Below are 25,278 nucleotides of genomic sequence, written 5' to 3' on the forward strand. Positions count from 1 at the left end.
GGGATAGCAAACATCTATATTCATCCAGAAACAACCAACACACAAACAGCGTTTTCCCCTGCTTTACCTCATCCCTCATTCCCGTACAGTGACTATTCTCAAGTCCAGTGAATCATGTCTCTTACCTTGGTTGTGACAATGCAAAGACAATCCATGTTCATCAGACAAAAAAGGAGCTCTCAATATATTGTCAGATTCATCACCACTTATCTCATCCCTGAAGGAAAAATGTGGGAAGACGGAAAAAGATGCCAGTATGAAGAACCGAGGAGGTAAGGATTACCAGAGAACGAGAGGGGGAGGAAAGAGGAAGAAAACATGCACACGCTCTCCTTTGCAAAGGAGAGAAACCACAGCGGACAGACATTACTGCATGTGGGCCCCTCTCAAGGATTGAGATGCCTCCTCCACACCGCTGAAGGCAATCAGAATTCTTTACGCCATCTCAGAGCACAGCGCACGTCATCGTCTAACACGCACACAAAACAGTAGCTCCACACACCAACCCCAAATTCTTCCTCAGATTCTCTCCCTCTCATTCACCCTCTGCCTCCTCGTTTGAGTCCATTCTCTGCTCGTCTCTAGGCTGCACAACAGAACAGTGCTATACGGTGAGAGAAAGCAAGGGCAGGAAGGACAGGAGCGTCAGCTCTGGTAATGGTAAAGGTTCCCCTTGCTCTCTTTTTCATTGGCTGTCTGCTGAGGCAGACTGCTGGAACTCAGTAACACACTGGCTTCAATTTAATCTGCATCCAGTGGCAGCACAGCACTCACCCTTCCACTCACTAGTTTCTAAGCAAAAGAACTTTATGGATCTTTAATGTTAGGAATTACATGTTTAAAATGTTTCCCACTTGGCTTTAGGTAAAACAAATGAAAAATCTGTCAGCATCTCCGCTATAATCAATTCAATTCAACATCAGCATCAGTCGCCTCAAGGCGGAGAGTGAAGTGCTCTAATAGGGTGATATGGTACTACAAGGTCATTAAGATAAGATGGGGCCTGATTATTTAAGACCTTGTATGTGAGGAGCAGGATTTTGAATTCTGGATTTAACAGGAAGCCAAAACAGGAGAAATCTGCTCTCTCTTTCTAGTCCCTCTCAGGACTCTTGCTGCAGCATTTTGGATCAGCTGAAGGCTTTTCAGGGAGTTTTTACGACTTCCTGATAATAATGAATTACAGTCGTCCAGCCTGGAAGTAATAAATGCATGAACTAGTTTTTCAGCGTCACTCTGAGACAGGATATTTCTAACTTTAGAGATGTTGCACAAATGGAAGAAAGCAGTCTTACATATTTGTTTAATATGTGCGTTGAAGGACACGGGAAGACAACTGACTTTGGTTGCTGAGGTTTTCAGCTTCACATGTCTCAGATACATAAAAAGGTTGGTGGTGTACCAAGGCCCTTTAAACTCTAACTCGTCACTGACAGGGTTTTCCGACATTTTTTAAAATTACTGTAACTTTTGACTATGCTTCCACCTCACTGTCAGCCATCCTGTTAGCAGGGCCTATGCTATCTTTGGCTACACCGGCTACAGGGGCCTGGTTAGCTATGGGTTATTGCAAGGGTGTGAAGTCGAGTCTCCAATTCAGTGATCCTGGCCTCCAGACCTGAAAATAGGCTGCATCTTTTACAAGTATCATTACTGCTAAAAGAGGCCGAGGAGTAACTGAAAATCTGACACAATGAGCAGGAAAGTGCAGGAGGGACAGATGAAGAGGCAATGCTGCTAGCGAGTCAGCTATGAGCTAAGCTAAGCTAGTGAAACCCTAAAGACACAGTGAGTGAATACTGTAACAATAAATTAGCGAGTGTGCTTTAGATGAAGCATGTGAAGATTACACTATGAAATAAGAAGTTATCTATAAGTTTTTAATTAAACTGCTACGCAGAAAAGTGACACAAAGGCACCACTGTGTTAGAACAGGAACAGGAAGTGATACTCGGAGAGAGTGAACACCAAGTGTCACTACCCGATCCGTACCGGAAACCCGATCGATACCCCGCATGCGCGAAAGGTGTCTACTTCCGGTCGAAGCATTTTACGATAGTTACAGGTCAGAGTATCTGTTAAGATGTTAAGAATAACAAGTATCTCTTAAAATGTTTCCGATAATGAAACATTTAATATAATGTAGACAAAAACAAAAAAGTAAAAAGATAGTGACAGATCGGGACTCCCGATCCTTACTGCGCATGTGCAAAGTCGGACCGTACAAATCGGGTCTACCCGATCCGTACCGCGCATGTGCAGGGGTTTTCTTCTTCTTCTGTTCGTTTAATGGCAGTGTACCCCCCAGTGTACGAGGATACCGCCACCTGCTGACTGAGCGAATGAACCCTATTGTAAACTGAATTAGCGTCATTACAAACGTGTGTTAAATTTGATTTAGTGATAGTCGAGTGTGTTTATGCTTGTCTGTGTGGAGAGGATTGTTGGAAAAGTGATGATAATGTCCGCTATCACTGTCAGTTGCCAGTAAACACTTCATCTGGCTGCTGAATCTTCGCGTGACATATTATAATGTCTGTATTATTAACTCTGTCATTAGGCACCATTCTTCTTATTTTACGGCGCTGTTGTTCAATCGGGGAACGCTCTCTGTTGAGGAGAACAGCAAAATTTTTTGCGGATATGGATTATCCATTGTTTAAATGTCCCGGTAGTCGAAAAGGAGGCAGAGCTGCTGAGAAATGCTAGGAGCAAACTGGGCGCTAACCGTATCATTCAAATATATTGAATGTCGCAATGTTGGCAAAGAGAGGAAGTGACGTAAGATTTGCGCATGCGGGGTACCGATCGGGTTTCCGGTATGGATCGGGTAGTGACAAGCACCACCACTAAACACATCCGCCACCACTAATCAAAACATAGCAAATTTTTAAAAAAAAATCAACTTTTGACTTTTCATCTTTGATAGAGTTTGAAAACTGATCCAAATATGTGCTCAGTGCAATACTGCAGTGGATGCAGGCACCAAGCATTGTCAGTGGCACATTTTAATGCAATCCAGAATCACAGATTTAACTATTTGTCTGCAGATGTGCACTCTTATTCTCAATTACAAAGTGACTGGAACATACTTTATGCGATACTTTATCAACTATTGTTGAGCTATGTATTAAGTCCTTTATTTAAACACTCCCAGGTGGATGAGGTCTGGGGAACTAACCTCTGACAATTTTCAACTGAAATTACTTAATGAAACATCCAGTTATATGAAGAAGAACTCGGTACAGAACTTGCAGTGCAGTTCAGTCTTGCCTAAGATTCTATAAATGCATGAAAAAGAAATTTGTGTTTCTTTTTCATGCATCTAAGCTTTGCAGCCTTCTTTTTCTGTGGCCAAAAGTCAAACATGAAAACAATGCTGTTGGCGTGTTTTTGATTTGCACAGTTGGTTTTCATCTTTTCTCTCTATGTCCTCATATATTCATACAAACTCGTATTAGATAACGTTAGGGAGTTGCTTGTGAAACGAGATGATAGAATTTTTATTACTCTTTCAGTCAGAATGTCAAGAAATTCTAATGCGACTCTAATGCAGCATTGGGTGTGTGGTGAGTCTTTCTAAACCCCCCTCCCAAAGATCTCTAAAAATATAGTCAGTGGGAAAAGTCCCAGAGAGAAATGTTTAAGGAGAAAGCAACAATGCCTTTTTCTTAAACAACCAGTGAATAATTAGCTTTTTTCTCCTTTCTTTTTTGTTTGTTTGTTTGTTTGTTTGTTTGTTTTTTATTATTGAGAAAACAAAATAGCAACTATGGAAGACATATCCAGGACAAGGACAACAGCAACAACAACACAGAGTAAAACAATCATTGGAATATAGAGTACGAAGGATAAACGTAAAGATTATCCTTCGTAAACCCCCCAAGATTGCTAAACCCCCCAAAACGTGACTATCGAGGGTTGGGACCAGCAAGCATAGGTACAATCTTACACGCCTCTCCTCTTGTTATTCCCCAAACGCCCATTCTTTTCTCTCTTTTTTCTGTCCTTTTTCTTCTTCTATTCCTCCACTTTTTTTCTCCCAATCTACCCTTCACCCCCTGTCCACTCCAGCACAGTATCTACACAGACAATAATATGAATAATAAAATAAATGAATAAAAACATTAACTAAAGAAGCTTATATTTTCACAAAAAATTTAACTCTTTATAAAAACCAAAATACATTTTGAAATCATTCAATCAATCTTTTTTAAAATGCAATTTTAAAAAGAGAAATAAAAAGATTCAAAAATCAAGATTTATTTCTGACATTTAAAATTGATTCCACTCCTCATTTTCAAAACCATTTACTCACTGCATTTACCTTTCCTGTCAGTTCATAGCGATCATATTAGCAAATGCATTATCTTTGGGATTAGCTACAGAATTAGCTGTAAACTATCAGATTACCTATGCCCATTACCATTTCCGTGTTTTGTTTTGCTTTGTTTTTGGGTCCTTGGAGAAAAAGTAATGCAGTCTGCTGCAATATAAGGAGCTCACTGATTGGTTAGCGATTCACGGAGGGGAAGACGTAGCTAACTGTTTGAATTGAACAACACTGCTGTTTACGCTGAAAACTTTGCACTGCCCTTTGTACAAGCACACACTCTAAAAAGGCATTTAGCCTTGCTATTCCCGCTTTTTCTAACATGGATATGTAAAAAACTGACTCTGAGTCATCACCTGTGGACTCAGTCTGACTATCTGTTGGAGGTAGCATGCTAGCATGGCTAGCGCTAGCATCATTGCATGTAGACCCGCTCTTTTAATCTCATGTTATCTTGTGAAAATATTACGTTCCAGCAGCTAGCTACATAGTCCACAACATCTAGGACTACTTGATAATTCACTTTGTGACTACACAAACAGATCACTTAGTTGGAAATATTGGTTGCTACTTGTGGTTTGCGTTGTGGTATTTCTTTTGGTTTGTGGCTGCTGTATCCTCTTTTTGTTGGTCACATATTACTTTTCTGTGTTCAGTGCAGCAACTTGTGATCCTCATGTAGGGGCATCCATGTTTGCTTTAACATGTCATTTAAGAGCATTTAGTTTTGCTGTAATTAAAAATATAACCTATGCTTCTTATAACTCTTGTGTCAGTCTCCACTTTTATGTTGTGGCTTTTGAGGCAGGTTGTAACATCCTGACTGCTGGGATTGCCACATTATCACGACGGCGGTCTTCAGATCCTTGCAACCACCACTGTGTCTGGATTGTTAGCCAGCAGCTGCTCATCTCTCTGAAACTAGAACTCCCTGATCGCTGTTGTGCTCATTCACTGTACTGTTGTGGGGATCCTTCATGATCTTGATTAATCTGCCTTTTCTTAGCAATTTATTTGTGCTGCCAGGTGATCATAGAGTGCCACGAGGTTCTTCAGCCACTAGGCGAGGATCACGTCATGGCTCTTCCTTTAGGAGGTTGCTGTAGTCCGCTGTCAGGTTCACATTCTGTGTATTGTGTGACGCCTCTGCTTATATATTATATATTATCTTATATATAGCACTTTTCTACAATTCTGGAGCACTCAAAGTGCTTTATACAACATGCCACATTCACCCATTCACAGTCAGTCACACAAGCACTTTTTTGTACGCTTTTAAATAATTCCTAACTACCATTCACACACATTCATATTGATGGATGCATCTATTTAGTGTTCTAAGGAAGGAACAGTGAGGAATTAGTGACAGGGTCATGAGAGGCCAAGTCTCACTGATTCACGTGGTGACCGAAGGCTGGTCCATCTGACCTGATCCAACAGACAAGCTACTGTAGCTCAAACTGCTAAAAAGGGTCAGGAATGGTTTGAGGACCATAACTGGTTATATAAAACAGTCTAATCAAACATCTGTTGTATTTGCTGCACAAATAAATTCGATTCATGGAGGTCCCACCTCACAACCTTCAGGACTTAAAGGATGTGTTGTTATCAGATCAGTATCCTCCAACAGGCAGCAGCAACGGCATTAAGCTATAATCCAAAGAAGCAGCATGCTGTGTTGGAGCATGCAAGTGTTCAGTCTAGGCAACAATTAGAGCACAATAAGACATGCTCACACTGCTGAAAAAACACAGACAAACTCACACATCAAAGTTATTTTCATCAGTTAATTTTTCTTTGTCATAAACTCCAAATTTCTGTATATTTTGTTTTGTTGTTTGTATTCGAATCTTTTGTGCTGGTTACGATGGTGGTAAGCTCCCATGGTTACACGTACATCATTACTAACTCAGCATCTATCGTACTATATAACTGTGCGGAAGAAAGTGTAGTTCTAGTCCGTTCTAGTCAGTCTAGCACTATAACACAGACCTTTAACCCTTCCCATGTGATCCATCTCCCACTTATGAGAACCTGAACTGCTCATTTCCTCCACATCAGCTGTCACGGTACCTCTTTGCTGGAGTCATGCTGCAGAAGAGGCGTGTTGCAGATTTTGACCTTGATTACTGCCTTCATTAGTGTTTGAAGCAGCACCCCTCCAGTCCCAGTTGCTTCTTGCTCTTACTGAAGACATTTGCAAGCACAAACTGTCTTTGCCAGAATGACAGAGCTAATCTTTTCAGGCGATGTGGCTCAGGTAGCTTTGACTTATTGCATTACAGAGCAGGAATGCTTTAACCTCCTTTGTTAGAGCTGCCACTTGTTGTATGCAACAACACTGACAGTGCAAGCTATTTGCATGACGGATTTACTGAAGAATCCACTGTACACTTTGCATGTCCTATACAAATGAACACAAAACATTTTCTTCTGAAATGCAATAATGGGTTTCATGACTGTAGTCTCGATGGCTATAGACAACTTCTACTTGGCTCCATTTTAATTTACAATGAATAAAGGAGAATGAAATTCACTAAGATTTATGTTATGAGTACAAAACTACGGATCGATACAGACAAACACGGAGTGAACAGTATTGCTGTCCCATTGATTTAAAACTGGACGTTTTACAGACATTTAGTTTCTTAAATCAGACTCTCTGATCATACTCTGTCATACTATGATCATGTCAGAGAGCCTAATTTGCACAGGAAAGATTTAATTTCCATTCAAACAAATAAACTCTCAGGTTCTTAATCATGTTCAGTTAGTACTGCTTAGCAAACTAACACTGTCATCTTCAGACAGGCCAGTCCCTGCTCTGAGACCCTAACAAAAAGCTTGGCTAACGTCGTTCCAGCCCAGTTTGTACCACTAACATATTATTACCACAGCAGTTGTTATTCTGGTGCCAAGCACTAATCTTTTTTACATTTCGAGCTTACTGTTACTGGGATTATGCAGCACCAGATTCCTCCAGCTGCTTCTTAAGGAACCAAGTGCTGTGCTGGGCTGCAGTGTTCTGCCATGCTATGACTGTTGATGAGTGTACAAGTTTGAACGCAGAACTAAATCAACTAAAATGGATGCTGCTAGCAGAGGCACAAGGCACTTGTTGTGATGTACACAAGATCCCACTAATCTACTGCAAGCCATACACTACTGCTACACTGCAAACATACAGAAACTCACCTCAGGGGTGTTTGCACTGCACTCTGCTTGCGCTCTCCCACTGGGCTCTGAGCTGCTGTGCTCCCTCTGCTGGGAACAACAAACAGGTGCATAAGCCACTCAGCTCTGATAATGACTGGTGTTGTTCTTAGAAATGCCTAGCTGAAGTATACACATGCAACAAAGAACACTGTGTATGTATATTGTGAAATAATAATATAATATGGAGGTTTTTGAAGTGTTGACTAGCTGGTAACTGCACAACAGTAACAGGATGCAGTTGTAAGAGTTATGCAAGATCTGGCAACGATAAGTAGATGAAGTGATCATACGCTGGTCAGACTGTCTCCAATTAGAAGCTCAAATAGTCTAAGCCTAAAAATAAAACCTCTTTATACCATCCTGCTTCTAACAGCAATACCTTTAACTTTTCATGTAGAATCATTTAGTTATTTTTTATTACATAATTTATGTTTATTCATTAAGTTAAGTATTATTTAGCTATGAATTGTTATTATGTAGTATTATTTATGTAATATTAAGACAAAAACAGATGATGGATCTCGCTCACAAGATACTAATTTGACAGAACACTGCATAAACTAGAGGAGGATTAGGACACCATCAGAATTCAAACCAATTAACTGAGTCAATCTATACTATACTCATTCAGCTATTATTTTAGCTAATGTGGCCGCCCTCTGTGGTTATTACTGGACATAATAACTACCAACAAATCTGCCAAAACAAAAGTAGGAAAAACAAAATGCTGCTACGAACAGAGCTGATTCAACTATGATTACAATGAGTGACATTTTTAACATAAAGTTGTTAGATGATATATTACCTGCTTTTTTGTATACAAATGTTACCAAATGAACATGCAGCTGAGAAATAAAATCAAACACATCACTGTAATGTAGAATATATGTAGAAAGTTCAGGAAGTGAAAAAACATAATTCACATAATTCTTCCATTAACAAAAAACAAAAAAAACATCATTATTATTATTATTGTTCATGATTCAGCACATATCAAACATGCAGAGCTGCATGCTGTGGTGGACTCTTATGCATAAGGGAACAGCCAGAATATTTGCATATATGTATATATATTACTATTTCGTCATTGTTTCACCTACTTCAGCAAAAGAATTTGTCTAATATGGAATAAATAAATCATTTCTCATTCCTAAAATGTCCTAAGAGGAATGTGCAATGCTTTGCATCAGGACTGCACACATGATCCCATGAGTTATGGTCTTGGTTTTCTGTGAAGTATTTCAGTTTTGTTCCCTGATTTGATTTAAATAAGATTCTTTCTTGTATTTACATTTTGCTTCTTTCTCACATGTTCCTTTGCCTTTGTGTTGAAAGAGCCAGATTGGCAGATAAGATTAACTCAGCAGGTGATTTAACTCTTGCTTCTACTTAAAATTAGGCTTAGAGCAGCAGTTTTCTGTGGGAATATATTTGTCACAGTCCTGGGTTGGTGACCCAGTGTTTTTGGTTTCTGTACTTTTACTTTTGATGTTATTATGAGTATGACTGTTTGTTTTGGTTTCTGTCCTAGTATTTCTAGCTTCCTAGTTTGCCAGTACTTCCTGAGTTCTTGTTTTCAGGTTCTGTTATTTGGTTTCCCCCTCATAAGACTGGCTACGAAATGGAGCAACTGGAAGCCACCTCCTCTACGTGGATGACGACAAGCCAAGAGTGAACGAGACATCGATTCACTGATCCACACCACCAGGATATACAGCAATGACATCGGAATAATGTTCGGACTGGAGAAGTGTAGTCGGATGGTAACGAGGAGAGGGAAGGTAGTCAGAACTGAAGGGATCGAACTACCAGAAGGCAGCATTGCAGATATAGAGGTTAGCTTCAAGTACCTGGGGATCCCACGGGCAAATGGGAACCATGAAGAGGCCGCTAGGAAAGCTGCAACCACCAAGTACCTGCAGAGGGTCAGGCAAGTCCTGAGGAGTCAGCTGAACGGTAAGAACAAGATCCGGGCCATCAACACGTACGCCCTGCCCGTGATCAGGTACCCTGCTGGGATACTCAGCTGGCCAAAGGAGGAGATAGAAGCCACTGACATAAAGACAAGGAAGCTCCTGACCATGCATGGAGGGTTTCACCCCAAGTCCAGCACCCTGAGGCTGTACGCTAAGCGGAAGGAAGGGGGCCGTGGACTGGTGAGTGTTAGCACCACAGTCCAGGATGAGACAACGAACATCCACAGTTACATCAGAACGGTGGCCCCAACTGACCACATGCTCAGTGAATACCTCAGGCAGCAGAAACCCAACAAAGAAGAGGAAGAGAACGAACCATCATGGCAGGACAGGCCCCTGCACGGTATGTACCACCGGCAGATAGAGGAGGTGGCTGATATCCAGAAGTCCTACCAGTGGCTGGACAAAGCTGGACTGAAAGACAGCACAGAGGCACTAATCATGGCAGCACAGGAACAAGCTCTGAGCACAAGATCCATAGAGGCTGGGGTCTATCACACCAGGCAAGACCCCAGGTGCAGGCTGTGTAAAGATGCCCCAGAGACAATCCAGCACATAACAGCAGGGTGCAAGATGCTAGCAGGCAGGGAATACATGGAACGCCATAACCAAGTGGCCGGCATAGTGTACAGAAACATCTGTGCCGAGTATAACCTGGAAGTCCCGAGGTCAAAATGGGAGATGTCCCCAAGGGTGGTGGAGAATGACCGAGCTAAGATCCTGTGGGACTTCCAGATACAGACGGACAAAATGGTGGTGGCTAACCAACCGGACATAGTGGTGGTAGACAAACAGAAGAAGACGGCCGTAGTGATCGATGTAGTGAATGACAGCAACATCAGGAAGAAGGAACACGAGAACCTTGAGAAGTACCAAGGGCTCAGAGAACAGCTGGAGCAGATGTGGAGGGTGAAGGTAACAGTGGTCCCCGTGGTAATCGGAGCACTCGGTGCTATATATATGAGATAGATGAACATCTTTGGACCCCATAATTTAATTGGATAAAGCCATCTGGCATCTCGTTAGTTCTTAGTACATTTGCCTAATCCATCTGATTGTGGCTGTCACGGTTCTGGGTCCATTGGACCCAGTATTTTGAGTTTATTATGTTTTGGTGTATTTTTGCATTATGGATTGTTTTCTGATGTTCTGGTGCTTTGTTTATTATTATCATTATAGATCTGTTTCTGTTATTCTTGGTGAGGGATCAGTTCTTAGGTTTTGGGTTCTCATTGCAGTTTCTGTTCAGTGTCTAGTCTGTCTCTCAGTGTCATGTCTGCATCTGGTTTAGTAATTCTTGTTTCCTGTCTTATTGTGAAAGTCTTTGTCTTATGTTAGTGTGTGCAGCTTAGCTCCCCCATCTCGTTAGCCCTGATCTCCCCCAGCTGTGACTCCCTTCTGTTGCCCATTCCCTCATTACTACCCTGTGTATTTAAGCCCTGTGTTTTCCATGCTCGGTGTCGCGTCGTACCCTCAGATCCTGCCTGTGTGTTCCAGTTAGTGTTTTCATGTTTGGTTTCTGTTTTGTTGGTGCCAGCAATAAAGCTGAGGTTTTCAGTTATATTTCCGTCTCAGAGTCCTGCACTTGGATCCACATCTCCACCTCCCCGCACACAGAGCCCTGACAGTGGCAGCAAAACAGGATATATAACAGTGTACTGACAGCCTCATGGAGGGATCATCAGTCTATGAGGACTAATCCTCTTTAGTTATCTCTATCATGACAGTACTAGATGACGTTAGTAAAGTGGTTCAGCAGATCGTGCTGTTACAGAGAGATTATTTTCAGTCTCTTTGGAACTATATAAACGATAACGCACGCACATGACGCTGTAGGTTGAGTTGTTACTACAAAGAACAGGCTATGACTACCTCTACAAGTTTAACTACATCTATTAGTAGTAGTAGTAGTTTTATTGTTATTAATATTATGAGTCGAATATCAAACTGGTTAGTCCCCTTTTAATTTAAACATGCAATGAGCACAGAAACATAAAGCCTTGATGCCCACAGACCAGTTCTACACTTTTTCTAAATAATACAAGAATAATATAATATAGTTCTGACAACAATCAATCAACCACATATACTCTTTTTTTATAAGGGACCAACAATGACACCTCATTTGTATAGGTAAGCATACTTGTTACTCGTGGATCATGAATGGACAAGATAAAATTTTGATATTCACAGAAACAGCATTTTATTGTTCTCTAAAACTGGCAGTGTCATGGCACTGGATCTGTGACCCAGTGTTGATGTGTTTTTGGGTTTTTTCTTATATTCTTTGATTTTGTATCATTTGTGGTTTTGGTTCTTGAATTGTGTGGGCTCATGCAATATTTATAGTTTCTATAATAAAATAAGATAAACCTTTAATAGTCCCACTCGTAGGAAATTTGTTTGGTCATGGCAGAAAGTGGACAGTACGAAGTTAAGAGCAGCAAAAATTAAGAAAAACAAAAGAATAGAAAAAGATAAAATAGAATAACATACTATAAACAAAAAGAAGACATCACTAGAAAAAAATAGAATAAAATACTATGTTGGATCAGAAAAATTGCACTTAATAATATTGCACTTATGGGAGACTAATATTGTTTCTTCCTCAGTCTCAGTGTTAAGCTCGAGTGGCTTCGTCCTCGTCTCCGTACTTGACTTGCTTTTTTTAAATTTTGATAGTCCCGTGTCCTGTGTTAGTGTATTCAATTTTGCTTCCTTCCTGTCTTATTATATCAGATTAGGTCCAGCGGTATTCCCTCCTGTTGTACATTCCCACGTGAGCTGTGCGTTTTTCTGTTAGTTCAATGTTCTCCAGTCATGTCAAGTCTCGTCAGGTCATAAGTTGCCAAGTTGGGAGATCCTTAGTTCTAATTTATCTTCGTTTGTTTCCTTAGTGTTCATGTACTTTGTTTGTAATTTGTTTTGTCAGGTATTGAAGCTGCTGCTCTAAGTTTTTGTCTCAGAGTCCTGCTTTTGGGTCCAACCTCTTCCTGCCACACAGCTCACCGTGACAGAAGAACACGACCTCGCTATGGACCCAGCGGACTAAGCCTTGCTTGAGTGCTACAAAGAAAGGATTTTGATCTCCGAGATCTTCAGCCACGCGCTCAAGGCTCCCAATGTGAGGACCATGGGAATTATGGTAAACATGGCCGATGCTCTTCTGAGGAGGAATACCCACCTCTCCCCACGCAAACCAAAGCCCGGACAGTCCTGATCCTCAAGGATAGCCAGAAGGGACCGGTCCCGTCCAACAACCGACCAATAACCTGCCTCAGTACCGCATGGATGCTCCTGTCAGGCATCATAGCGGCTGACATGAACAGGCACATGAGCGGGGCACACAAAGGGATTAGCAAAAATACAAGAGGCGCAAAACACCAGCTACTGGTAGACCGAGCAGCCAGCCGAGACTGCAAGACTAGGCTGACCAACCTGTGCACTGCATGGATTGATTACAAGAAGGCCTATGACTCAAAGTCCCACACCTGAAAGAGCCTTCGAGAGGGGCGAGAAGGGAATTATATATAGCCCTGTACCAACGCAGAGCAGCTATCTGAACGCTACTCCAACAGAGGTCGATTATCTTGTTAATAATTTCACCTCCTCACTACGTACGACTCTGGATACTGTAGCTCCGGTGAAAACTAAGGTCTCTAATCAGAAGTACCTGACTCCGTGGTATAATTCTCAAACACGTAGCCTAAAGCAGATGACTCGTAAGCTGGAGAGGAAATGGCGTGTCACAAATTTAGAGGATCATCATTTAGCCTGGAGAAATAGTTTGCTGCTTTATAAGAAAGCCCTCCGCAAAGCCAGAACATCGTACTATTCATCATTGATTGAAGAATAAGAACAACCCCAGGTTTCTCTTCAGCTCTGTAGCCAGGCTGACAAACAGTCAGAGCTCTGTTGAGCCAACCATCCCTTTAACGTTAACTAGTAATGACTTCATGAACTTCTTCACAAATAACATTTTTATCATTAGAGGAAAAATTACCAGTAATCATCCCACAGATGTAATATTATCTACAGTTACTCTTAGTACCATTGATGTTAAGTTAGACTCTTGTATAGGAATTTCCTTTACTTATGTATTAATCACATTATTTTGTTGTATAATGCCTTGGTGCCACTGGATTTTAACAAGTCTCACACTCATACAGTAAGACAAATGGTGGGGGTGTAGCAAGGAAGTTGGGGGAAGCAGACGACTCCACAGGAAGACTCTTTTGTCTCTTTGAGGACTCTGCGAGGTAGCAAGGGAGTGTGAACCTTAAGGTGTGAAACAGCTGTGTACTGCCTTTTGTTCCTGGAGAAGGTATTTAACTGAGAGCCATGCTAGGCTCAGACTCTGCTGACCATCTGCCCCGCGGTCATGTAGGCTCTCCACAAGCTGGGTTGTCTGTGCTTTGTGTTTTTTGTTTAAAGAATGTTAGCTACCGCTCACCGCTCGTCTGCAGGCTTTATTTAATGGAAAACTTCCACAACACTCTTTTTCTGCAATTGATCTTTCTGAGTTAACTTCAATAATTACTTCCTCCAAACCATCAACGTGTCTTTTAGACCCCATTCCTACAAAACTGCTCAAAGAAGTCCTGCCATTAATTAATGCTTCGATCTTAAATATGATCAACCTATCTCTAATAATCGGCTATGTACCACAGGCCTTCAAGCTGGCTGTAGTTAAACCTTTACTCAAAAAGCCATCTCTAGACCCAGCAGTCTTAGCTAATTATAGGCCAATCTCCAACCTTCCTTTCATATCAAACATCCTTGAAAGAGTAGTTGTCAAACAGCTAACAGATCATCTGCAGAGGAATGGTTTATTTGAAGAGTTTCAGTCAGGTTTCAGAGCTCAGCACAGCACAGAAACAGCTGAAAAGCCTAGAAATATGGTATCTAAGCAGATTCTTACTCTGGATGGCATTACCTTGGCCTCCAGTAACGCTGTGAGGAACCTTGGAGTCATTTTTGACCAGGACATGTCCTTCAACGCACATATTAAACAAATATGTAAGACTGCTTTCTTCCATTTGTGCAACATCTCTAAAGTTAGAAATATCCTGTCTCAGAGTGACGCTGAAAAACTAGTTCATGCATTTATTACTTCCAGGCTGGACGACTGTAATTCATTATTATCAGGAAGTCCTAAAAACTCCCTGAAAAGCCTTCAGCTAATCCAAAATGCTGCAGCAAGAGTCCTGACAGGTAGAGCAGGGCGATATGGCCAAAAATATTTATCACGATATATATTTGAAAATTTGCGATAACGATATAACCGACGATATAATTGATGCGAGACAAAATACAACTCCACAACATTACTAGTGCAAAAAGACAACCTTCCATTTATTTTTACTTTAACAAGAAGCTGGTTTTTATGTACATTAAAGCTTTATAAAAATGTAACAGTGCAAATGCAAATTCCTTGCTGAAAGTTTAACCAAAAGGCATTTCCAGCAGAAATGGGCTGACATATCCTGAGCATAACCATGTATAATATCCACTGAAGTTAAAAAGAGGTGCTTTGCAACATTAAACTGCAGTGTGCAGTACGCATTTTTCGGACCATAAGGTGCACGGGATTATAAGGCACATTAAGCGAAACAAAGCAGTCAGATAAATCAAACTTTATTAAACTCATTCTTCTTGCTTCCTCCACTTCTGTACCATTGATTCATTAATGTTGAATTCTCTGGCAGCTGCTCTATTCCCATGTTGTTGCAGTATATTAATGACTAACCTCGTATTGTGGATGGATTATCTCAGTTGTTCTCCTGACTGAAGTTTGGTCCGTTTACAGCATCCTGCCATGCGATTGCATTTGTCTCTAACCATGAGGAACCTTCACGTTAACTTTTATAAGTGGAAAAGTGTTAGTGTTTGTCCTCCAGCTTCACTATGTTATGCTAACATAGCTGTGTCACTAGCGATCACGTAGCACATCATTATATACCAGCTAGCCCAACTTCAGTAACCCTACAAACATCACTGTTGTTTAGTTTCCTGTCTTCATTTATGTTGGAAGTGATAGCAGAGCTGTACGTTTGAATTTTTTCAGAAATCTCTCAGTCAGAACATGCTATATCATGCTTAGGTAACTAGCGAAACTAGCGAGCTAACTTCCGCTAGCTTCCTGCTAACTTCTAACTCCGTTAAATGTAATAACTTTTGTTTCCATGGATGCCTGGAAGTTAAACTTTATAGTTACACCTGGTAAAGCAGCAATGCTGATCGTTTTATTAAAGATGAAAGAATTTAGACAGTTTTTAACTCTAAGTGATGCTGCAGTGTTGTTTGACCTGAAGCATACGGAGTTTAGGACCCAGATTACTCCCAGATTTAAGAGCATCTTAGTCCGACAAATACGACAATAACAACGGCCGCTTGCATGTTCTGCAAAAAATGTGCTTTGTTGTGTATCTGACGGACAAACACCAAACCAGTTCCACATCACTGAAGTTGCACCATTTTTACAAACCAATTCTGGTTCATCTGTTTCACTCAACAATCGGCCATGTGCGTATGAAAACAAAGGCACTGCGCATGCGCGTTTTACTCCCATTCTATCGCGATATTTCATTTTCCTATCGTTGCCTAACATTATACCGGTATTACCGTGAACGGTATAATGTGGCCCAGCCCTACTGACAGGGACTAGAAAGAGAGAGTAGATTTCTCCTGTTTTGGCTTCCCTTCATTGGCTTCCTGTTAAATCCAGAATTCAAAATCCTGTTCCTCACACAGCCTGGTTCTGGCATCTTCCTGTTAAAAGGGAGTTTTTCCTTCCCATTATCGCCTAAGTGCTTGCTCATAAGGGGCTATATGGTTGTTGGGTTTTTCTCTGTATGTATTATTGTAGGGTCTACCTTACAATATAAAACATTATATAAATAAAATCAAATTGAATTAACATTACAGGGTGCTATATAAAATGCACAAACAACTGAAGGAGGAGCATATGAATCCTGCTTCCAGGTCCAAACTACTCGTGGAGATATCATCTGAATTTCAGGAGCGGGACCACTCCTCCTTCACGCCCCCTCCGGCTTCAGCCTATAAAATCCCCCCTTCTCCAATACCTGCTGTTCTCCCTAGCGAGCTAACTTCCTGCTAACTTCTAACTTTGTTAAATTTAATAAATCCTGTTCTCATGGATACCTGGATGTTAAACTTAATTGTTACACCTGGTAAAGCAGCAACACTGATGATTTTATTACAGATGAAAGAATTTAGACAGTTTGTAACTCTCAGTGATGCCACAGTGTTCGTTTGACTTTGGGACCTGAAGGGGAGTTTGGACCTGGAAACAGCTAATGTCGTCAGACTTAAAGACCAGATTGTCACAGACATAGTATAAAAGATTGACATAGCTTCCACAGTTTGGCCAATCAGTGGTGTCACTCAATGAGTCATAAAAGCCTCTCCTTCACGAAAATCAAAATCACCATTTTTGAAACTTTGCAACGAGAGAAATAACTACACAAAGAACAATACGCTGGTCTCTGAGTCTGACAAAAAGCTGTACACAGACCATTGCCTTCACGTGCTCCTTTGTTATAGTGTTGTGTTGCATATAAATTACATCGCAATAACATGTAAAGACTCTGGGCCATTTTGTTATAATGACCCAATGCACACTAGGTGGTATTGAATTGTAATGGAAAATGACGTAGTCGAGTTGAGCTGAGTAGGTACTAGTGGAAAAGGGCTAATTGAAGTCTATGGGAAACAGGCCTCTGTGCTGAACCTGTAAACACTTCCCAGCTGAGTTTACAGGCTGTCTCTCATTTTAGGTCATACTAAATACAACATTACGTTCGCTGTGTAAATTTTGGTCATTTGTGTGTGAGAAAGGAGGGTGCAGGGTGTGTCCAGTTTCTCAGTCAGATGCACCCCTCCCTCATCGCGTCCAATTTCAAAACACCAAGATGCCTGCAGCAAAAACGCTTCATAATGGGTTTTCACAAACCAGTGGATGTCAAGGTAGCTATATCCATTTTCGATACTTTCAGTGGTCAAAGTAACTTATCTAGAAAGCTAAACAACACTTTTTACACCGAGTAGTCATGCCTTTACTTACATACAGTATGGTGCAAATGGTGCAGGTGCTAAAAAATACCCCATGTTCTCCTCAACACATTTGCTCACACTTTGCAGGGTACTTGAATTAAGGTATAGTTCCAGTAAAGCACAACAAATATAGAATTAGCAGCTCAGATTATCACATTCAGCTGAATAGCACACTGATTGTCAAGAGTCAGATTCAGATGACTGATCACCAGAAACTACATCTCCCTACACCTGCTCATGGCTCTCTTAAAAGGGTTTTTATCCCCACACTCAGCATGCTATTGCTGTTAATGCTTCACCGCTCAGCCTTTGTCTGTTTTACTTTCCAAAAGGCTTTAGCAGGCAGACACCCTTGTCATAAAAAGGTAATTCACTATCTATAGGGCTGATACAGTGTGTCAGACACTCACCTGCTCTACTGGACAGGTAGAGTTTGGTACAGAAAGACTTTTCTCCCACTTGTCCGCCATGTGGTTGAGTTCCTCTAGCTTTTGCTTGGAGCTTTTCTGTGTGTTTAATAGAGTCACTTCATAGAACCCCTGGATATCTGTGAACATACACATGTTAAATGATGTAGGGGCTGTTGACAGTTGATTGGCTTAAGTGGATGGTAGATATGTCAAATGGTGAATGGGCTGATTCTTATACAGCACTTTTCTACTCTCCCGGAGCACTCAAAGATCTTTACACAGCCTCATTCACCCATTATTCACACCATTAATACAAACAGTTCTTTTTCTAAGTGCTTTCTATCTGACATTCACACACATGGATCCACGTGGATGGATGCATCAGAGAGCAAGTTGAGGTCAACAAACAACCTTTAGTCCGCAGCTTGGACCTTTCTGTCAGAGCTGCAGACTAAAGGTTGTTTTTGGTAGTGTTTGAGTGTTAATAAAATTATCTTTAAAACTGCAAAACCCAGGAAGAAAATGTCCACAGAAAATATGTGGTCTTATCTGACCGGGCAGGTAGCTGCACTTGTGCAAATATATCCTGGTATTTTGCATGAATGTCAGTTTGAGTAACTGCAATACTTTCACTGCATTCTGTAGCTATGAACTGAACACCTGTTAGGTTGTCTTTACAACATATAATATAAAGCATTTGCATTTTGTGACTCAAGTGAACTTTTTAATATTCGGTTAAAGTGTAAGTAAGTAAAATTGATTTATATAGCACTTTCCACAGATAGAAATCACAATGTGCTTCACAATAAAACAATAAAACCAGAAATATAAATAAAATAATATGAAACAATGAAAAGCTTGTTTGTATAGAAATGTCAGCTGCTTTTCAAAGGAGTCAGTCTAGACAGCGTAAAGACAATGGAAGAGAGTTCCACAGCCTTGGTGCCTGAAAAACCCGATCCCGATGAGTGTTTTTATTTTCAAAGTGCAGGAACATTTTTTGAATGGCCAGCCATGTTTTACTAAAGAATCAAAGCCGTGGCAAGTGATCTGGCACTATGGCCTTTTACATTTACATTTAAATGGATATTAATAAAAAGAATGCATTAGTATTCACAACCAGACACTAAATAATGTTTCTGCCCCAATCATGTAACAATGTTTCCATGCATTTCTGTATTTAGAAATAATAAATCAACTTTTTTAGCCCATTAAGAAATTAATGGACTAAAAACTTTCTAGATGTATATTTTGAAATACACTAAGAACAGTCACAGTTCAATTTTTTATCATTCAAATTAAAGCAGGCTTTTACAGAAGCAGATGAATGCAGGGAAATTTATGCAAATCCCCCAAAGCTCTTGAAATAGTGTGGTGAGTAAATGTGTAAGTCTCTATGAACCAGTTATTATTTGTCACTCAATTATTTTGAGAGAATCAAGATTCAGAAATATACTGTATGTCAACTATGCATGTGTTAGGGTTTGTTAGGGTTTTCAGACATTTAAAGAATGTGTTTTTTGTGTGTACCTCAATGTCAATTCAACAAGTTCTGAGATAAACGCTCTCCTTCATATAATCCAGTGCATTTCAAAACTGTCCACTGTTACCATGGTAACAGAACATTGTAACATGTTATTCATTTAACCTCCTAAGACCCGAACTCTTCCACGGCAGCATTTTTAATTTCCTTTTGGGCTGATTGGGACCTGATAAATGTAAAAACAAAGAATTACGTGATTTTTTTTTTTTTACCTAATTTTTGTTCTAAGAAAAATGAGAGCCACATCTGAGGATATTCGTTTAAAATTTTGATAGAACAGTAGCAGTATAATGTCCTCGTAAGTGGATATCAGACCCTTGTGGAGCAACATTGAGTATTTTGGTCTAAATAACCCAAAATGTGATGTCCCCATATGTGGACGCCAGGTCCTAGTAGGTTAAAAAAGCAACCACAGCCTCAGTTTTACCAAAAGTAGCAAAAATAACTCACACATGCAGTGAAACCTCCCGGTTCTCCCCTCATGTTGCAGCACTGCTGTCTCATGAAACAGTGTTGCTGTGCTGCGAGAGGACCAGATGCCAAGCTAACAGCATGCCTAATCCTCAGACACAGAAGCTCCCTGTTCTCTTCAATACAATGACCTTACACCCCACATAGCTGATTTCTAATTCAGCTCTCATCTGAATAATGCTCATAACGCATTTAGCAGTTCTTTTCAACTCTCCCGTTAATGCTCAAACCTACATTTTTTCAAATGGCTAAGTGTAAAAATTGCATCACTAAATGACTGGCACAAGACTGTCTAAGAGTTATTTAAAATGGAAAAGATTACCATCTCTAACAGATTTCAAACAAATTTGTTGAGATTTGGGATAAATGGAAACATTACATTTTGTCAAGACGATCTATATGGTTGTGATGATGAATTGGTTCTTGTGGGGGGAGTTGGCAGACAGTACCAGAAGAAGATGCTTTAAGTGCATGTGATTATGCATAGCAGATGTTGACAGATGTTTTATATCTCTGCCTCTGCTGATTTGACTTTTTGCAAACATTACATATTACTTTGGTTTTGTCTGCAGCACTGAGTGTAAAATGCTTCCACACAGAACTTGAGTTTTTTGGCCGGTGGAGGACCAAGAGGTGCTCAGCAGCAGCTACACTCTTTTCTATTTGGTTGCCCAAATCCATGTGGGGAGTTTCAGCTAAGTTAATGAGTGACGGGAAGCTACGCTAAGGTTAACTGGCCTACGTCTTGCTGTCTGCAAAAGACAGAGTAACTTAAACGTACCATATAACTCACACAAGTGCATACAATTCGACACAACTACACAAGCATTGTTTTAACCTTTTTAACCGAGCGTTAACATTACTCTGTCAACAGCCTATTGTCTAAATGACCAAGCTAACAGAGCTCCGTAAACAGAGCGAACATGAGAGACCCGACTGCAGACGTCAATAACGCAGCGTAATGGAAAAATCTCCCGATCTTCGCAAAAGTTATAAACTGCCTCCGGAACCCAGTTAAGGTACAAAAAAAATCTATTCAACAAAAATAATGATGCAGTTCAGTCTTTTTTGGCTCAGCCGAGCCTCTCTGCAGCCAGCTGTGTCAGTCACGTCACTCACTCATCCATGCTCAAATTTTTTTACGTGCGCTCAGAATAGTGGCACAAAAATAACGCCATACATTTGCCGTTAGTAATTTCATAATTCTAGGAATCGTCTAGTTTGCTGACACTGATCATGTTGGCACTCTGCTTGCGTTACAACAACGGTCATTTTTAAATGTTTTTTTATCGTGATGTGTCTGTTTACTGGCCCTGGTTTAAGCGGAGCTGGATTAAGGGCTTCTGTGGGCGACATGACAAAAAAATACACATTTTGCATTAGAATATGATTTTTTGTTGGCATCAGAGACTGAAAGTAACAAAGTACAAATACTTCATTACTTAAGTAGAATTTTCTGGTATCTGTACTTTACCGCTGTACTTTTTTGTGCCTACTTTATACTTCTGCTTCTTACATTTTAGCACGAGTATCTGCACTTTGTACTCCCTACATTTTCAAATCAGGGTCATTACACTATACCCCCCCCCCGCTGCTTTGCAAGATTACTTTAAACTTTTGTACAGTACAAAATACTGTACTTCTTACTTCCACTTGAGTAAAAAGTTGAGTGAATACTTCTACTTTTAGTCGAGTATTTTTAAACAGTGGTATCTAAACTTTAGTAAGGAATGTGTGGACTTTTGACACCTCTGGTTGGCATTTAGTGGTCAGTTTAAAACGCATTTGTTTTTTGCTTGTTATCGAACAAATTCACTTCACTACTTTTCACCTTCAGTAACATCAATGCACATTGTTCCATTCACTGCATATTGCACTTTATTCATGTCTTTCATTCCACCTGCATCAACATTGAAAAGTTCGTCAGAAAGCGATTTATATATTTATAAATACTAATATTCTCTATTCTATGCTCTACTGCTTTTTTATTGCCCAGATTTGAGTTAGCCTTTGTTAAATTGTCTGTTATATGTCAATAGATATGTATGTTACAAAAAACAGAGTGTCTGGTAAATTATGTTTTTTTTAAAGAATTGTCTCCCCAAATCTTTTACATGCCAGAGGATGTTACAATGGGTGGTGCCTGTGTAAACTGTAACTGTATTCAATAAAAAGGCTGCATGGTAGGCTGTTTATTTGAAGGAAACAGGTGAGGAGCGTTCAGCTCCAAGATCCTGGTTCCGACCAGCCTCCCTTGCTAGCAAGTAAAATCGATCAATTGCTGTTCGTCTTGCTTCGTTAACGGGAATAAGTTTCTAAACCAGCAGGGCCTGTGGAGGCGCAGACCCAACATAAAGTTATAAATATGCACTTCTTTTCAGCACTTCTGCAGTCTCTTTGTTGACTTACAAGTTGCTTTTCACATTGTACAGTTCAGTGCATTCATCAGCTAGAAAAAAGTGTGTTTTCATTAAATATATTTTTATTTCCTATTCACCACATTTCTTGACAGCTCTAGTGATCCATACCATTTTGCCTTTATTATTGAGGATGGCTTGGATGTTTTTGTTAACACGTGCAATCTGATTGTTGGATAAACTGATTACATTCTATACAACTACTTTGAACTTACATGTGGGGGTTTTTCTCTCTTACAGACAAAATGATATGCTCATCATACATCATACGGCGTGGGGATATGGCAAGGCATTTATTGTCATGTCAGCATTCTTCAATGACAAGTCAGCCACCACTATCAGGACTACTGCAATCTCCGAGGAGCCCCGCCTCCCTCCCGCTGCACTCTCCGAGGAGCCCCGCCTCCATCCCGCTGCATTCTCCGAGGAGCCCCGCCTCCCTCCCGCTGCACTCTCCAAGTATGCCGTTATTTTTGTGCCACTATTCTGAGCGCACGTAAAAAAAAGTTTGCAGGTGCAAGTGTTGTATTTTGAGGAGAAATTTATTTTGAGCCAAGAAAAGCTGAATTTGAGTGAACAAAATTCATTGCTGCGTGCAAAAACTGTATTTCAGTGTTTGCTATTATCCACACACACACAACAGCAGCCCCTCTCGCTCAGTTTTTGCATTTGCACTTGCTCGCAATGTGTTGCTCGCGCTGTCAACATTTCTGCCCGTGCGTGCTCAACTCTTTCTGTACACCTTTATATTTGTGCCACAAAACCAGCCAATCACAGACTTGCAAAAAAATCTGATTGGCTGTTCTGGTCTCCAATCAGCTCGAAATGATGAAATGCAATATCCCAGAATCCATTTCGTCCAAAACTCAAACGAGGCAGTGGCGGAGGACCACAGAGTGGCGGAGTTTGAAATATTACTCTGTCTGGGTCACAAAATAAACTTTTAAGATATTTTCATGCGAGAATGTTTCTGTGTAAACTTCTAATATCTGCTCGATTTATCAAGACATCACATATTTGCATAAGTGCTCTAACGTTTTCGGAGATGCCTGTTAGTAGTGCCTTTTCACTGTGCAATACTTTTTGTTAATATCCAACTGTGTAATAGACTCACAATACTTGAAATGTGCCGTTCCCTTGTATTCTTATTCCTATTTATTCTATTTATCCCTTTTGTATACTCTGTATTTATATATGTGTATATAGAGTATATTTCTGCTCACATTCTGCAACTTCTGTCGGTACATGGCAGCCTCGCTTCTGTCAGTCTGCTCCAGGGCAGCTGTGGCTACAACTGTAGCTGCCTCCACCAGTGTGTGAATGTGAGAGTGAATGGGTGGATGACTGGGTGTGTAAAGCGCTTTGGGGTCCCTAGGGGGGGACTAGTAAAAGCGCTATACAAATACAGGCCATTTACCATTTACCATTACTGTGCTACTGGAAACTGAATTTCCCGGACGAACCCACCCGAGGGATAAATAAAGTTTCATCTAATCTAATGTAATCTATAGGGCAGTACAGGGCTTTGTATCGACCACTCCGCTGTGATATAATGAGCGGTCACGGTCACGTGGCTTTCCGTTGTCCCGGAGGTCCACCCATTTGTAGTAGTTGGGCAACAGAAGATGCCCGGGACAGTTCAGCCATAACTTTAAACTTCTTCTGCTCATACATGCCTGGGTACGATCTTGTAACCCTAAAGTGGACGCGCAACGAGATATCATAGCGTGGCTCGTTCATCATAGTTTAAACCCCTTGTTTTGCACAAAGGAATACAGCCTCCCGTCTGCAGCTAAACACCCCAATAGCTGTAATAGCTTTAGCCCGGTCGGATTGGGCAGCAAAGGGCTGCTTAAATACCGCAAACTCCTCCACTTGGACCGCTAGCGCTGGCCATAACCATCGCTTGACAGACCCACCACGCCACCATACACATACTTTTTTTTCTTTTTCGAATCTTCGGATCACATGCGTGCCGAACCGTGGAGTGGGATCGGTTCAGATTTCGGATCAACCGTGATCCGTTGCACCACTAGTAATGCGTAAATAGTTATATCAAAATAAGACACACAACTACAACACAGGAAAAGACCCAGGGAAACCGACTTAACGATAAAAACCCTGAAAACCATACATTTCACACCCGAGCCTCAACTCTTGCAGCCCGGTACCAAAAAACTCATGGTACCGGTCCGTGGCCCGGGGGTTGGGAACCGCTGCTGTACAGGAGACACGGCACGAGATTGATTGACAATGGTCTACAGCAATTAGAACGCAGAACACAATGCGCTGTAAAAAAGAAATCCGCGAAACAGCGAGTTCGCGAAAGGTGAACCGTGTTATAGCAAGGGACCACTGTACAATAATTTCCAGTAGCACTGCTGATATATGAAATGGTGAGTTTTGAGGTTGTCTTCAAACAAGTGCATTGTACCAGAAAAAGGTGTTTGAAGGATTAAAAATGTAAAAAGTAATAGATATTTTATATTTATGAAAAAACCTATATGCAGAAAAAGTAGCAAAAGAACATCAAACATGGACACTGTGTATAGTGACCCCCTATGAGCAAGCACTTTGGCACCAGTGGGAAGGAAAAACTCCCTTTTAACAGGAAGAAACCTCCGGCAGAACCAGGCTCAGGGAGGGGCGGGGCCATCTGCTGCGACCGGTTGGGGTGAGAGAAGGAAGACATGATAAAGACATGCTGTGGAAGAGAGACAGAGGTTAATAACAGATATGATTCAATGCAGAGAGGTCTGTTAACACATAGTGAGTGAGAAAGGTGACTGGAAAGGAAAAACTCAATGCATCATGGGAATCCCCCGGCAGCCTA

General features: G+C 40.8%; 1 protein-coding gene across 1 annotated transcript in view; it reads right to left on the reverse strand.

The window, feature by feature from the left end:
- The window catches only part of LOC146660094 (disks large homolog 2-like), a 178,369-nt gene that overhangs the window by 119,848 nt on the left and 33,243 nt on the right, over positions 1 to 25,278 (reverse strand). Inside the window, exons 4-5 of the mRNA XM_085419775.1 lie at positions 18,015 to 18,151; positions 7,529 to 7,597 (exon numbers count right to left, since the gene is read on the reverse strand). Of these exons, the coding sequence (XP_085275901.1) occupies positions 7,529 to 7,597; positions 18,015 to 18,151 (206 nt within the window). The remainder of the gene's footprint in view (positions 1 to 7,528; positions 7,598 to 18,014; positions 18,152 to 25,278) is intronic.

The sequence above is a fragment of the Rhamphochromis longiceps genome, linkage group LG10 (assembly GCF_057381845.1).
Source record: "Rhamphochromis longiceps isolate RC_006_pf linkage group LG10, R_longiceps_female_GT1.1, whole genome shotgun sequence".
In the NCBI taxonomy this organism is placed as follows: domain Eukaryota; kingdom Metazoa; phylum Chordata; class Actinopteri; order Cichliformes; family Cichlidae; genus Rhamphochromis; species Rhamphochromis longiceps.